This window comes from Palaemon carinicauda, chromosome 1 (assembly GCF_036898095.1).
Source record: "Palaemon carinicauda isolate YSFRI2023 chromosome 1, ASM3689809v2, whole genome shotgun sequence".
Taxonomy (NCBI): Eukaryota; Metazoa; Arthropoda; class Malacostraca; order Decapoda; family Palaemonidae; genus Palaemon; species Palaemon carinicauda.
The window spans coordinates 11,256,331-11,270,681 of record NC_090725.1 but is presented as its reverse complement, the minus strand read 5'-3'; the positions used below and the strand labels follow the sequence as shown (position 1 = coordinate 11,270,681).

The following is a 14,351-nucleotide window of genomic DNA, read 5'->3' as shown; positions in this document are numbered from 1 at the left end:
GGTTATATCTATTTTTTTTATAGAGAATCTGGTGAAATGAGCTTAACTAGAGTTATGGTTATACGGTTGCTGTTGGGTAGCTCTAGCTAAACTTGACAGATGACTTGCTTGTGAGAGTGCCAACGTGAGACTGCCAGTTGATGTCTGGTTAGACCCTGCCCACAACTACATCTTCAATACATTCTTAACCTTAAATACATAACTATGGTGGCTAAAAAGTCAGACTCATTATTTTTTGTTTTCAGTTTATATCATAATTAAAGATTATTGGATTATTTTTTCCATAATGATCCAGTTAATATTTTGATAAAAATATAGCACAAATTCTCTAAAATCATGCTTAATGAACTGTATCTTTTATTGAGCAAAGTTTCAAAATGCTTCGTCCCAGGAACCGAGCCTTGTTAGAGATGCAAAGAATGTGAGTTGCCAGTTAGTGACTTTCAGACAAAAATCACTAAATTCAGGTACTGTATCAACGATTTTGATGTATATTGTACAAGATGGTACAGTTTAGGAGGTTCTGAATCCATTAGATGGTCAGAATTATGGGAAATCATATGCAACATGCATGAAGAACTGAACATCAGTGTCGGAGATTAATATCCATATCAGGTATAAGTATTTCAATAGACCGAAGATATATCCCCAACAAATTAAGACGAGAGTCAGCACTTGAATGCCACCTTATTTACAACTAAAGTGTGTTTGGTGATAGCTACTATTTATACTGCTCATTTCTATTTCTACTTGATCTAAAATCATCCTGCAAATAACTTCAAAATAGAAGACAGTATGACTGAATAAGCAAGCAAACTATATTACAGCTAGATTACAGAACACTTAAAAAAATATTATTGGTTTCATCTTGTCTACCCCACCACTGATAATAACATGTTAATATAAAATTTAGCTATCCTTTTCTCTCATGTTTAATACATGTCCTATTTCTGAGATAGATAATTTATTCAATGCAAATACTGTAGTACATTACTAAACAACAGGTGATAGTTTTTAGTATTCCTCAGTAAGCAAAATCTATCACTATGGTTTTGTTAATAAGTGGGTTAAACTTGAGCTAGAAAGTTACAGAATGACAACCAAGTTCTGTAAAAAAAAAATCTGTTTTAGAGATAACTGCAACTAATTTATATTTTTGTCTCTAACCTTTTGAAAAGCTATCAATAAAAACTGGATATAGAGTCACTTCTAATTCTAATTATAAAACCTAATTACATAGTTCTATATCATCCAGCATGTTATTTTAACCTGACCCTTATAAGTTATATCTCCATGTAGATCAAGGTACAAGAAATCCTATTACATTTTGGCCTTAAAAATGATATTTTAATTATAAAATAAATTTTTGAATATACTTACCCGGTGAATATATAATAGCTGCAACTCTGTTGCTCGACAGACAAAAAAACAGTAAAAACTCGCCAGCGATCGCTATACAGGTTGCGGGTGTGCCCACCAGCGCCAACTGTCGGCCAGATACCACTCTCGATGTAAACAAAGACTCAATTTCTTCTCATCCCACTGCGTCTCTATTGGGGAGGAAGGGAGGGTCGTTTAATTTATATATTCACCGGGTAAGTATATTCAAAAATTTATTTTATAATTAAAATATCATTTTTAAATATTTAACTTAGCCGGTGAATATATAATAGCTGATTCACACCAAAGGAGGTGGGTAGAGACCAGAGTTAAATATGTTTACATCGTATAAGCTAAGAGTTTTTTATTTCATTTTGGCAGTTATCAATATAACAAAACCAAAATAAATAGGTACCTGGTAAGGAAGTCGACTTAGACGATTACTCTGCCTTGTAAGTACGTCTTCCTTACGGAGCCCAGCGATCCTCTTAGGATGCTGACAGACCCCCAGGAGCTGAAGTATCAAGGGCTGCAACCCATACAACAGGACCTCATCAAACCCCTAATCTGGGCGCTCTCAAGAAATGACTTTGACCACCCGCCAAATCAACCAGGATGCGAAAGGCTTCTTAGCCTTCCGGACAACCCATAAAAACATTAAAACATTTCAAGAGACAGATTAAAAGGATATGGAATTAGGGAATTGTAGTGGTTGAGCCCTCACCCACTACTGCACTCGCTGCTACGAATGGTCCCAGTGTGTAGCAGTTCTCGTAAAGAGACTGGACATCTTTTAAGTAAAATGACGCGAACACTGACTTGCTTCTCCAATAGGTTGCGTTCATGATACTTTGCAGAGATCTACTTTGCTTAAAGGCCACGGAAGTTGCTACAGCTCTAACCTCGTGCGTCTCAACCTTAAGCAAAGATCGGTCTTCCTCACTCAAGTGTGAATGAGCTTCTCGTATTAACAATCTGATAAAACATGACAAAGCATTCTTTGACATAGGCAAGGATGGTTTCTTAACCGAACACCATAACGCTTCAGATTGGCCTCGTAAAGGTTTAGTACGAGCTAAGTAGAACTTAAGAGCTCTAACAGGGCATAAGACTCTTTCTAGTTCATTGCCTACGATCTCCGATAAGCTGGGAATATCGAAAGATTTAGGCCAAGGACGAGAAGGTAGCTCATTTTTGGCTAGAAAACCAAGTTGCAGAGAACAAGTAGCTTTTTCTGACGAAAATCCGATGTTCTTGCTGAAGGCATGAATCTCACTGACTCTTTTAGCCGAGGCTAAGCATACCAGGAAAAAGAGTCTTAAGAGTGAGATCTTTCAGGGAGGCTGACTGTAAAGTCTCAAACCTGTCTAACATGAGGAATCTTAGGACCACGTCTAAATTCCACCCAGGAGTAGCCAAACAACGCTCCTTAGTGGTCTCGAAAGACTTAAGGAGGTCTTGCAGATCTTTGTTGTTGGAAAGATCTAAGCCTCTATGCCGGAAGACCGATGCCAACATGCTTCTATAGCCCTTGATAGTGGGAGCTGAAAGGGATCGTCCTTTTCTCAGGTATAAGAGAAAATCAGCTATTTGGGCTACAGAGGTACTGGTCGAGGATACAGAAACTGACTTGCACCAGTCTCGGAAGACTTCCCACTTCGATTGGTAGACTCTAATGGTAGACGCTCTCCTTGCTCTAGCAATCGCACTGGCTGCCTCCTTCGAAAAGCCTCTAGCTCTCAAGAGTCTTTCGATAGTCTGAAGGCAGTCAGACGAAGAGCGTGGAGGCTTTGGTGTACCTTCTTTACGTGTGGCTGACGTAGAAGGTCTACTCTTAGAGGAAGACTTCTGGGAACGTCTACTAACCATCGAAGTACCTCGGTGAACCATTCTCTCGCGGGCCAGAGGGGAGCAACTAACGTCAACCTTGTCCCTTCGTGAGAGGCGAACTTCTGCAGTACCTTGTTGACAATCTTGAATGGTGGGAATGCGTAAAGATCCAGATGTGACCAATCTAGGAGGAAGGCATCTATATGTATTGCTGCTGGGTCCGGGACTGGAGAGCAATAGATTGGAAGCCTCTTGGTCAGCGAGATTGCAAAGAGATCTATGGTGGGTTGACCCCAAGTCGCCCAAAGTCTCTTGCACACATCCTTGTGGAGGGTCCATTCGGTTGGAATTACTTGACCTTTCCGACTGAGACAATCTGCTAGGACGTTCAAGTCGCCCTGGATGAACCTCGTTACTAGGGAGATGCCTCGATCTTTTAACCAGATGAGCAGGTCCCTTGCGATCTCGTACAACGTCAGTGAGTGGGTACCTCCCTGTTTGGAGATGTACGCCAAGGCCGTGGTGTTGTCCGAGTTTACTTCCACCACTTTGCCTCGAAGGAGATACTCGAAGCTTCTCAAGGCCAGATGAACCGCCAAAAGCTCCTTGCAGTTGATATGCATGCTCCTCTGACTCGAGTTCCACAGACCTGAGCATTCCCGACCGTCCAGCGTCGCGCCCCAGCCCAAGTCCGATGCGTCCGAGAAGAGAACGTGGTTGGGTATCTGAACTGCCAGGGGAAGACCCTCTCTTAGGCTGATATTGTCCTTCCACCAAGTCAGACAAGACTTTATCTTTTCGGAAATCGGGATCGAGACCGCCTCTAGCGTCTTGTCCTTTTTCCAGTGAAAAGCCAGATGGAATTGAAGAGGACGGAGGTGTAGTCTTCCTAATGATACAAATTGCTCCAGGGATGACAGCGTCCCTACCAGACTCATCCACAGCCTGACTGAGCAACGTTCTTTCTTCAGCATCTTCTGGATGGAGAGCAGGGCTTGATCTATTCTGGGGGCCGACGGAAAAGCCAGAAAAACTTGACTGTGAATCTCCATCCCTAAATACAGAATAGTTTGGGATGGGACCAGCTGTGACTTTTCCAAATTGACTAGGAGTCCCAATTCCTTGGCCAGATCTAGAGTCTAATTGAGATCCTTCAGACAGCGATGACTGGAAGAGGCTTTGAGAAGCCAGTCGTCCAAGTACAGGGAGGCTCTGATCTCCGATAGCTCGAAACTGGTACCCCACATTCCTGTAAACAAACCTCAGAAACGGTTGGGAATCCGGGTGTATAGGAATGTGGAAGTATGCCTCCTGAAGGTCGAGAGAGACCATCCAGTCGCCTTCCACAAATGCTGTCAAGACAGCCTGGTAGACTTCATCGCGAAGTTTGTCTTGACAATGAACACATTGAGCGCACTTGCCTCTTACGTACTCCTGCAGTGAACATGGCTGCCAAATCATGGAGCCATCCCTGAGGGACTTGTCTCTGCAGAGAACGTGGCTGTCAGATCATTGGAGCCATCCCTGAAAGCCTTGTTTATGCATGACATAATTGTACAGCAAAACTTCAAAGGCTCGAAAACAGCTGTGAAGTTGACCTGTAAAATCTTGGAGCGTCTCCTGGCCAGGCGCCAGGGAGAGTCTACGAGATTTTAGAAGTCTATCTGGGCAGAGGCAGGAACTCCCAAGCCGAGAACTTCTCTCGTGTCATATCAGACTCTCGCTCTATAAACCAGTTTAAAAGAAGGGAAAGCAAAGGCTGTATCCCCCAAACTCCTCCTGGTGATAAACCAGTCGCCTAGCAAACGTAAAGCTCTCTAGGAGAGCGAGAGAGCACTAGCTTATAAAACAACGGCTTCGAAGTAGCTAGGCCTAGTGTAAGCTCTGACGTTTAGGTGAACGAGGAGCAGCAGTTACAAAAAGATCCGGACAAAGATCCATAAAAATCAGCATGATTTAATTAAAGTCCATAGAGGGCTAAGCAGCTTTAGGCTCCTCTCCGTCTGACAGAGTCCTCAAGGGAATATCAGTAGGAGGGGGAACAGCAACTTCCTCATCTAAAGGAACCTTGTCCGATAATAGCAGAGTCTCAAGCAAGGGAGAGACCTACCGTGGTGGCAATGCTTTACAAGCAGAGTCCACACGCACTGGTGCATTAGTAGCGGACCAGGACGCAACGTCATGTAACTGCTTGACAGTCTGTGAACTGTCAACAACAACAGGTGAGAGAGACCAGGACGCAACGTCATGTAACTGCTTGACAGTCTGTGAACTGTCAACAACAACAGGTGCGTGAGGACGCACAGCGTCCACTCGAGACTGCTTTGACCGCCTAGATTGAGCAGTCAAAACAACTCTAGAATGCGGAGGTTGACGCACAGCGTCAAAACAAGTCAACTCCGATTGTTAGCGAACGTCCTGAACGTCAACAGGAGCATCAGCAAGTGGCCTAACGTCCAAATGTGGCTGAAAATCCACACGAGACCGCATCGAGTGTGGTTCTAAACAACCTGACTGACGTGACTTAGCTACGCCAACGTCACCAGGACGCACAAAGGAACGTTAGGTTGGCTGAAAGCCAGGATCTCGATGAGATAAACGGCTAGGCTCAACGTACTAATCGGCAGAATAGTCTTCCATAAGGGAGGCAAGCTTATTCTGCATGTGTTGCCGTACAACCCATTTAGGATCAACGGAAATGGTTGCGGTAAGAGACGAGGGTAACGTCTGTGACCGCAAAACCTTGCCAACAAAAAGACTCTCGGAGTCTGTGTTACGCTTTTGTTAGGCGGCGAGCAGTTTTCCGATGACTGCATAGGGTCAGAGCTGTCCTAATGGCTACAACCAGGACGCTGGACCTGTCCTGAAAGGACTGACTTTCGCTTAAGGGCCTCGAAACCTTGTTTCAGGTTTCTTATGCGAAAAGCCTTCGGATGATGAGGAGAAAATTGTCTCTCTCGCCTTATGGTAGGGGAGATCTTGGTAAGATACACCCGATACCATAGAGGGAACGTCTGTTCGCTGATCAAGGCCTCTCGAACCCATAAGTCGTACGACATTACTTCTCCCCTGGGCTTGGGAGCTTGCAAGAGGTCCCAGACTAGGTGAACGACAGGCACGAACAGACGAACCCTCGGTTACGCAACACTGTAACACTTTGCGCAATATCACTTTATCACTACGATTTTCTGTTTGCACTTATTTCACTGAAATCGAAACTATTACTGATTTCTACCTGAAGCACGCAATTCTACCCTCATCAAAAGGTAGTAAATGCGAAATCAGTCGTATAATGCAAGCACATTAAAACCAGCAAAACACAGTAAACATCTTTTAAGATAAAAAATTCAGTGGCTGGGGAAGAGACTAAACACTAGTTCATTCAAAACTACGTTTTCAATCTCTCACCGTACATTGCCTGGGGACGAGAATAAAACTAAAAACGTTTTATCCTTTCTCCTCGTACAGAGACTAGGGACGAGAGTAACTCGAGAACAACGTTACCCGCTTGAACGGAACGTTTTCTCTCCTCTCTCTCCCTCCGTCTCTATCTCTCTCTCTCTCTCTCTCTCTCTTGATTTCGCACCTAAGAGAAGAGCCCAATTACGTTTCGTCAAAAAAACATGTTATTTGACCAAAGGAAAAAACTGAAAGGTTTTTCAATTAAAAAGTTCCTTTAAAATAGAATTTAAAACATTTAAGCTTTGAAAGAAGAATGAACAAAACGTCAGAATCGATTTACTCTTTCTGCAAAGTGAAACCGTGATACTCTCTCTCTCTATCGTAACGATAGAGCGCAAACTGCGTAGCATAAATAAACTAAACGTTAGTTCATCTTTGAAAACAGTACGAAGACTATTCAAAGAAAATCTTTCATAAAATATTTATTAAAAATATTCATTTAAAAAGTTTTAAATCATTAGCTCTTTAAAAGCTATTACGATTGAAAAGGGCTCAACGTTGTTTAACTTCGGTTTCCAAGTTAGGACCGCCTACTCACAGGAAAGGTCGCATATAAACAAATCATTAAAATTTATTTTTATGTTTATTATAAATGGAAAGTTAATCGAAGAGGCCTAATAAAGGCGGTGAGATATAAAATATATAGAGGAAAATCTATAATTAATTTATAACGTGATAAGATAATTGCTAAAAGCCTAAACACACTTCCGTCTAAGGGAAGGGTCGGCCATTTAAAAGTCAAAGAAAGTCCATACTCTCTTTGTCATCAAAAATTAAATCTATCCAAAAACGAGTTCAAGATTTAAGATGAAGATAAAACACCTGCACTGCGAAAGCTCAAACCAAAATGAAGTACTTCACCAAATATGTTGAAAAAAAACTCCAGGTTCTACAGCGAGTAAAAGTACGTCTTGTCGACAGAGAAGAAATTGAGTCTTTGTTTACATCGAGAGTGGTATCTGGCCGACAGTTGGCGCTGGTGGGCACACCCGCAACCTGTATAGCGATCGCTGGCGAGTTTTTACTGTTTTTTTGTCTGTCGAGCAACAGAGTTGCAGCTATTATATATTCACCGGCTAAGTTAAATATTTAAAATATCACTTATCTTGTTTTTCTTACGATACCATTACCAGCCTTTGCATAGTTTACAAGAGAGGGGGTTATGAAAAAATCATCTTTTCTTAGTTATGAAGTGTATTGCATAGTGTTGGTTATACAATTTATTTTCTTGCCAACCATATTTTGTTAGTCACCGATAATAAAATCAATAACAACTTGGTGTTTCAAGGTACGCGTAGTATAAACTGATCATCAAGGACTTTTTAAAATTGTCTCGGGATACAAGGATGTTTGGAGACCTTATCAAAGAGCTAGCCGAGTTATGGATGGAGTGCTACTGCCTGGTTACTGCACATCTTATATCTGTCTAAAAACTTCACACAAACTTGACCACACACTACCAATGATACTGACAGCCAAAAACCACATAGGCAAAGCAAGCGGATTCTTCCATAACCAGACCACAGTTTTTGGAGATAGAGTACTTGTATGTCTAGTTCATTACTTCAAAAACTATGCAGACTAACCTTTAGTTGAATAGCCAGAAAAAAATAATTCTAAAATAGCTCACCAAGCCAACCGAGTTAACACTAATCTCTCATAGGTTTAAATTCATTACTATATCTTGCAATATCTCATGTCTTTAAATTCTTTACTATATCTTGCAACTCCCCAAAACTCAATTCCATAATTGAAAAGCTGAAGATGCTAATGAAATGTCTTAAATGGCTTTATTTCCAATATTTGATAGTTTGTATATGTTGTGGGTTGAAAACTGGAACAAATTTAATTATAGTAATGCTATAGTAGCAAGGTTATGCATGAATTGTGTGTTATCACAGGGCTGGTTCTCAAATAATTGGTCTTATACTTCATAAAGAAAAATCATCCATCAACAAAGTTGTGTGTGTTCATATATAAGCTTTGAAGAGGGTAGCCGATCTATTTATTGCTGAAAAATTTATGAACAAAACAAATGTTAAAATTTTTTTCTTGCAAATTGTAAGTATAGTCGTAAGTTTAGAGACTCCCAACGTTTAAAATGTTATTTTCATTAGTAAAATAAATTTTTGAATATACTTACCCGATGATCATATAGCTGTCAGCTCTGCTGCCCGACAGAAAAACCTACGGGCGGAATACGCCAGCGATCACTGTACAGGTGGGGGTGTACATCAACAGCGCCATCTGTCAAGTAGGTACTCAAGTACTCGATGTCAACATAGAACCAATTTTCTCCTCTGTCCACTGGGTCTCTATTGGGGAGGAAGGGTGGGTCCTTTAATTTATGATCATCGGGTAAGTATATTCAAAAATTTATTTTACTAATGAAAATAACATTTTTCAATATTAAACTTACCCGATGATCATATAGCTGATTCACACCCAGGGGGGTGGGTAGAGACCAGCATTACATGTTGACATTATTATGAGCTAAGTATTCCGTATTTCATTTTAGCAGTTATTCAAAATAACAAGCATAAAATAAATAAGTACCTGGTAAGGAAGTCGACTTGAACAATTACTCTGCCTTTTTAAGTACGTCTTCCTTACTGAGCCTCGCGATCCTCATAGGATGCTGAGCGACTCCTAGGAGCTGAAGTATGAAGGGTTGCAACCCATACTAAAGGTCCTCATCAAAACCTCTAATCTAGGCGCTTCTCAAGAAATGACTTTGACCACCCGCCAAATCAAGTAGGATGCGAAAGGCTTCTTAGCCTTCCGGACAACCCAAAAATATTAATAAAACATTTCAAGAGAAAGATTAAAAAGGTTATGGAATTAGGGAATTGTAGTGGTGGAGCCCTCACCACTACTGCACTCGTTGCTACGAATGGTCCCAGAGTGTAGCAGTTCTCGTAAAGAGACTGGACATTCTTAAGATAAAAGACGCGAACACTGATTTGCTTTTCCAATAGGTTGCGTCGAATATACTTTGCAGAGATCTATTTTGTTTAAAGGCCACGGAAGTTGCGACAGCTCTAACTTCGTGTGTCCTTACCTTCAGCCAAGCTTGGTCTTCCTCATTCAGATGGGAATGAGCTTCTCGTATTAACAGTCTGATAAAATAGGATAAAGAATTCTCTGACATAGGCAAAGATGGATTCTTAACTGAACACCATAAAGCTTCAGACGGGCCTCGTAAAGGTTTTTAAAATAGAACTTAAGAGCTCTTACAGGACATAATACTCTTTCTAGTTCATTTCCAACCATACGATAAGTTTGGAATATCGAACGATATTGGTCAAGGCCGAGAAGGCAGCTCGTGTTTGGCTAGAAAACCAAGTTGTAGAACATGTAGCCGTTTCGGATGAGAATCCGATGTTCTTGCTGAAGGCATGAATCTCACTGACTCTTTTAGCTGTGGTTAAGCATATCAGGAAAAGAGTCTTAAAGGTGAGATCTTTCAGGGAGGCTGATTGAAGCGGTTCGAACCTGTCTGACATAAGGAATCTTAGAACCACGTCTAAATTCCAACCAGGTGTAACCAAACGACGCTCCTTCGTGGTCTCAAAAGACTTAAGGAGGTCTTGTAGATCTTTATTGTTGGAAAGATCTAAGCCTCTGTGACGGAAGACTGATGCCAACATGCTTCTGTAACCCTTGATAGTGGGAGCTGAAAGAGATCGTTCTTTCCTCAGATATAAGAGAAAGTCAGCTATTGAGTTACAGAGGTACTGGTCGAGGATACGGATACTGACTTGCACCAGTTTCGGAAGATTTCCCACTTCGATTGGTAGACTCTAAGGGTGGATGTTCTCCTTGCTCTAGCAAACGCTCTGGTTGCCTCATTCGAAAAACCTCTAGCTCTCGAGAGTCTTTCGATAGTCTGAAGGCAGTCAGACGAAGAGCGTGGAGGCCTTGGAGTACCTTCTTTACGCGTGGCTGACGTAGCAGGTCCACCCTTAGGGGAAGTGTTCTGGGAACGTCTACTAGCCATCGAAGTACCTCGGTGAGTTATTCTCTCGCGGGCCAGAGGGAAGCAACTAGCGTCAACTTTGTCCCTTCGTGAGAGGCGAACTTCTGCAGTACCTTGTTGACAATCTAGAACGGAGGGAATGCATATAGATCTAGATGTGACCAATCTAGTAGAAAGGCATCTATATGAACTACTGCTGGGTCCGGGATAGGTGAGCAAACTATTGGGAGCCTCTTGGTCATCGAGGTTGCGAAGAGATCTATGGTTGGCTGGCCCCAGGTGGCCCAAAGTCTCTTGCATACATCCTTGTGGAGGGTCCAATCTGTTGGAATTATTTGTCCCTTCCTACTGAGACAATCTGCTATGACATTCAAGTTGCCTTGGATGAACCTCGTTACTAGTGAAAAGTCTAGACCTGTTGACCAGGTGAGGAGGTCTCTTGCGAACTCGTACCATGTCAGAGAGTAGGTCCCTCCTTGCTTGGAGATGTACGTCAAAGCAGGGTGTTGTCCGTGTTCACCTCCACCACTTTGCCTTGAAGGAGAGACCTGAAGCTTTTCCAGGTCAGACGTACTGCCAGTAGCTTCTTGCAGTTGAAATGCATTGTCCTTTGACTCGAGTTCCATAATCCCGAGCATTCCCTACCGCCTAATGTCGCACCCCAGCCTACGTCCGATGCGTCCGAGAAGAGAACGTGGTTGGGAGTCTGAACAGTCAGGGGAAGACCCTTTCAAAGGTTGATAAAGTCCTTTCACCAAGTCAGACCAGACTTTATCTTTCCGGAAACCGGGATCGAGACCGCTTCTAGCGTCTTGTCCTTTTCCAGTGAAAAGCTAGATGATACAGAAGAGGACGGAGGTGTAGTCTTCCAAGTGACACAAATTGAACCACGGATGACAGTGTCCTAACCAGACTCATCCACAGCCTGACAGGGCAGCGTTCCTTCTTCAGCATCTTCTGGATGGATAGCAGGGCTGGGGGTTGATCGTCTTGTTCAGCAATGTCCTCATCAGAGGGTTCCTCATCCGAAACTGATGAGGAAACGGCAACGGAGTGGGCAACGTCTGACTCGCTGAATCCGGTCGCACTGGTGGATGCGTGACAGAGCCGGACACAATATCATGGTACTGCTGCACAGTCTGTGAACTGTCAACCATGGGGACGCGAGGAAGTACAGCGTCAACCCGAAACTGTCTAGACTGACTGGGTTGTGCAGTCAACCCCCTACCGGGTTGCTGAGGTTGCCGCACTGCGTCACAACAAGTCACCTCTGCTGGTTGTTGAACGTCTTCCTAGTGACACACTGAACGTCCACAACCACCTCCGAGAGTCGCTTAACGTCAACGTGCGACTGGCAACCCACACTGGGTCGCATCGGTGGAGGAACCACCTCAACTGGCGGACGCGAGTAGGATACCTCAGCGTCAACAGGGCGCACAACCAACCGGTAGGAAGGTTGTTGGCCAGAAGGTTCTTCTCCGTAAAAAATCCTCTATTAAGGACACAAGCTTGGACTGCATGTCTTGCAGCAAAGCCCCTTAGGGTCTACGGGAGCAGGTGTGGCAACAGACGGGGTTAGCGACTGAAGCGGAACCATTTACCATCCCTGGAAGCCTTGTTATGCTTTAATTAAAGTCCATAGGAGGCTAAGCAGCTTAAGGCTCCTCTCCAAATGACAGAGTCCTCAAAGGAATATCAGTAGGAGGGAGAACAGCACTTTCTCATCTACAGGAACCATGTCCGAGAAAAGCTAGGTTATCTCAGTGAGGGTCTCACTGGTGCATAAGCAGCAGACCAGAAGGCAACGTTATGTAACTGCTTGACAGTCTGTGAACTGTCAAAAACTGAACTGTCAACCACAACAGGTGCGTGAGGACATACAGCACTGGTGCATTAGCAGCAGACCAGAAGGCAACGTTATGTAACTGCCTGACAGTCTGTGAACTGTCAAAAAACTGAACTGTCAACCACAACAGGTGCGTGAGGACATACAGCACTGGTGCATAAGTAGCAGACCAGAAGGCAACGTCATGTAACTGCTTGACAGTCTGTGAGCTGGCAACAACCAAAGCTGTGTGGGGAAGCCTCAACTCCTGACTGACTAGTCTGCTGCGGCTGTAACACTTTGCGCATATCACTTTATCACTTTGATTTTCTGTTTTGCACTTATTTCACTGAAATCGAAACTTTAACTGATTTCTACCTGAAACACGCAATCCTATCCTTCATTAAAAGGTAGTAATTGCAAAAACAGTCGTACAATGCAACAGAAAACATAAATAAAGATAAAGAATTCAGTGGCAGGGAAAGAGACTAAACACTAGATCAAATAAACTACGTTTACAATCTCTCACCGCACATAGCCTGGGAACAAGAATAAAACCCTAGAAACGTTTTACCTTCTTCCCCTACAGCGACTAGGGAGGAGAGTAAAAAACGAGAACAACGTTACCAGCTTGAACGAAACGTTTATTCTCCTCTCTCTCCCTCCGTCTCTATCTCTCTCTCTCTTTCTCTCTTGATTTCGCACCTGAGAGAGGAGCCCAATTATATATCGTTAAAACATGTTATTTGCTAAAGGAAAAAACTGAAAGGTTTTCCAAATAAAAAGTTCCTTTAATTTAGAATTTAAACCATTTAAGCTAAGAAAGAATGAACGAAACGCCAGAATCGGTTTACTCTTACTGCAAAGTGAAACCGTGATACACTCTCTCTCTATCGTAACGATAGAGCGCATGTTGAACGTCCTGAACGTCAACAACTGCGTAGACTAAAAACTAAACGTTAGTTCATCTTTGAAAACAGTACGAGACTATCAAAGAAATTCTTTCATAAAACATTAAAATTTAAAAAGTATTAAATTCTTTAAAGGTTAAATACGATATAACGGGCTCAATGTTAATTAACTTCAGTTCCAAGTTAGGACCGCCTACTATCAGGAAAGGTCGCATATAAACAAACATAAAAATTTATTGTTACTGTATATGTTTATAATAAATGGAAAGTTAATCGAAGAGGCCTATAAAGGCGGAGAGATATAAAATATATAAATCTATAACGTGTTAAGCAAAATTACCAAAACCTAAACACACTTCCGTCTAAGGGAAGGGTCGGCCATTTAAAAGTGAAAGAGAGTCCATACTCTCTTCGTCACCATAATTAAATCTATCCAAAACGAGTTCAAGTTTTGAAATGAAGATAAAACCCCTGCATAGCGAAAGCTCAAAACTGGAATAGTGTACTTCACCAAATCGTTGTGAAAACAAATCCAGTTAGTAACATCGTATTTAGTAGGTCTTGCCAGTGGCACGACAGAGAGAAAATTGGTTCTATGTTGACATCGAGTACTTGAGTACCTACTTGACAGATGGCGCTGTTGATGTACACCCCCACCTGTATAGCGATCGCTGGCGTATTCCGCCCGTAGGTTTTTCTGTCGGGCAGCAGAGCTGACAGCTATATGATCATCGGGTAAGTTTAATATTGAAAATTGAATTTTTCTATGAAGGATTCTCTCTACAGAAAGCATTTAACTGTAGATCTGACACAGCTTTTTGTACCAAGACCCACTAGTGATCCTAGATAGTTTGTACCAAGACCCACACTAGTGATCTTAGAAAGTTTAAAGTGCTTAACCTTTGCTAAGATTAAAGCTATAAGGAGTCTCAACGGTCAGATCTCTGTCTGATGCTCTTCTCAA

General features: G+C 42.4%; 1 protein-coding gene across 1 annotated transcript in view; it reads right to left on the bottom strand.

Annotated features, from left to right (window-relative positions):
- LOC137631175 (zinc finger protein 721-like) overlaps positions 1-14,351 on the bottom strand; it is a 99,326-nt gene that overhangs the window by 44,636 nt on the left and 40,339 nt on the right. Inside the window, exon 4 of the mRNA XM_068366187.1 lies at positions 696-799. Coding sequence (XP_068222288.1) covers positions 696-799 — 104 coding nt within the window. The remainder of the gene's footprint in view (positions 1-695; positions 800-14,351) is intronic.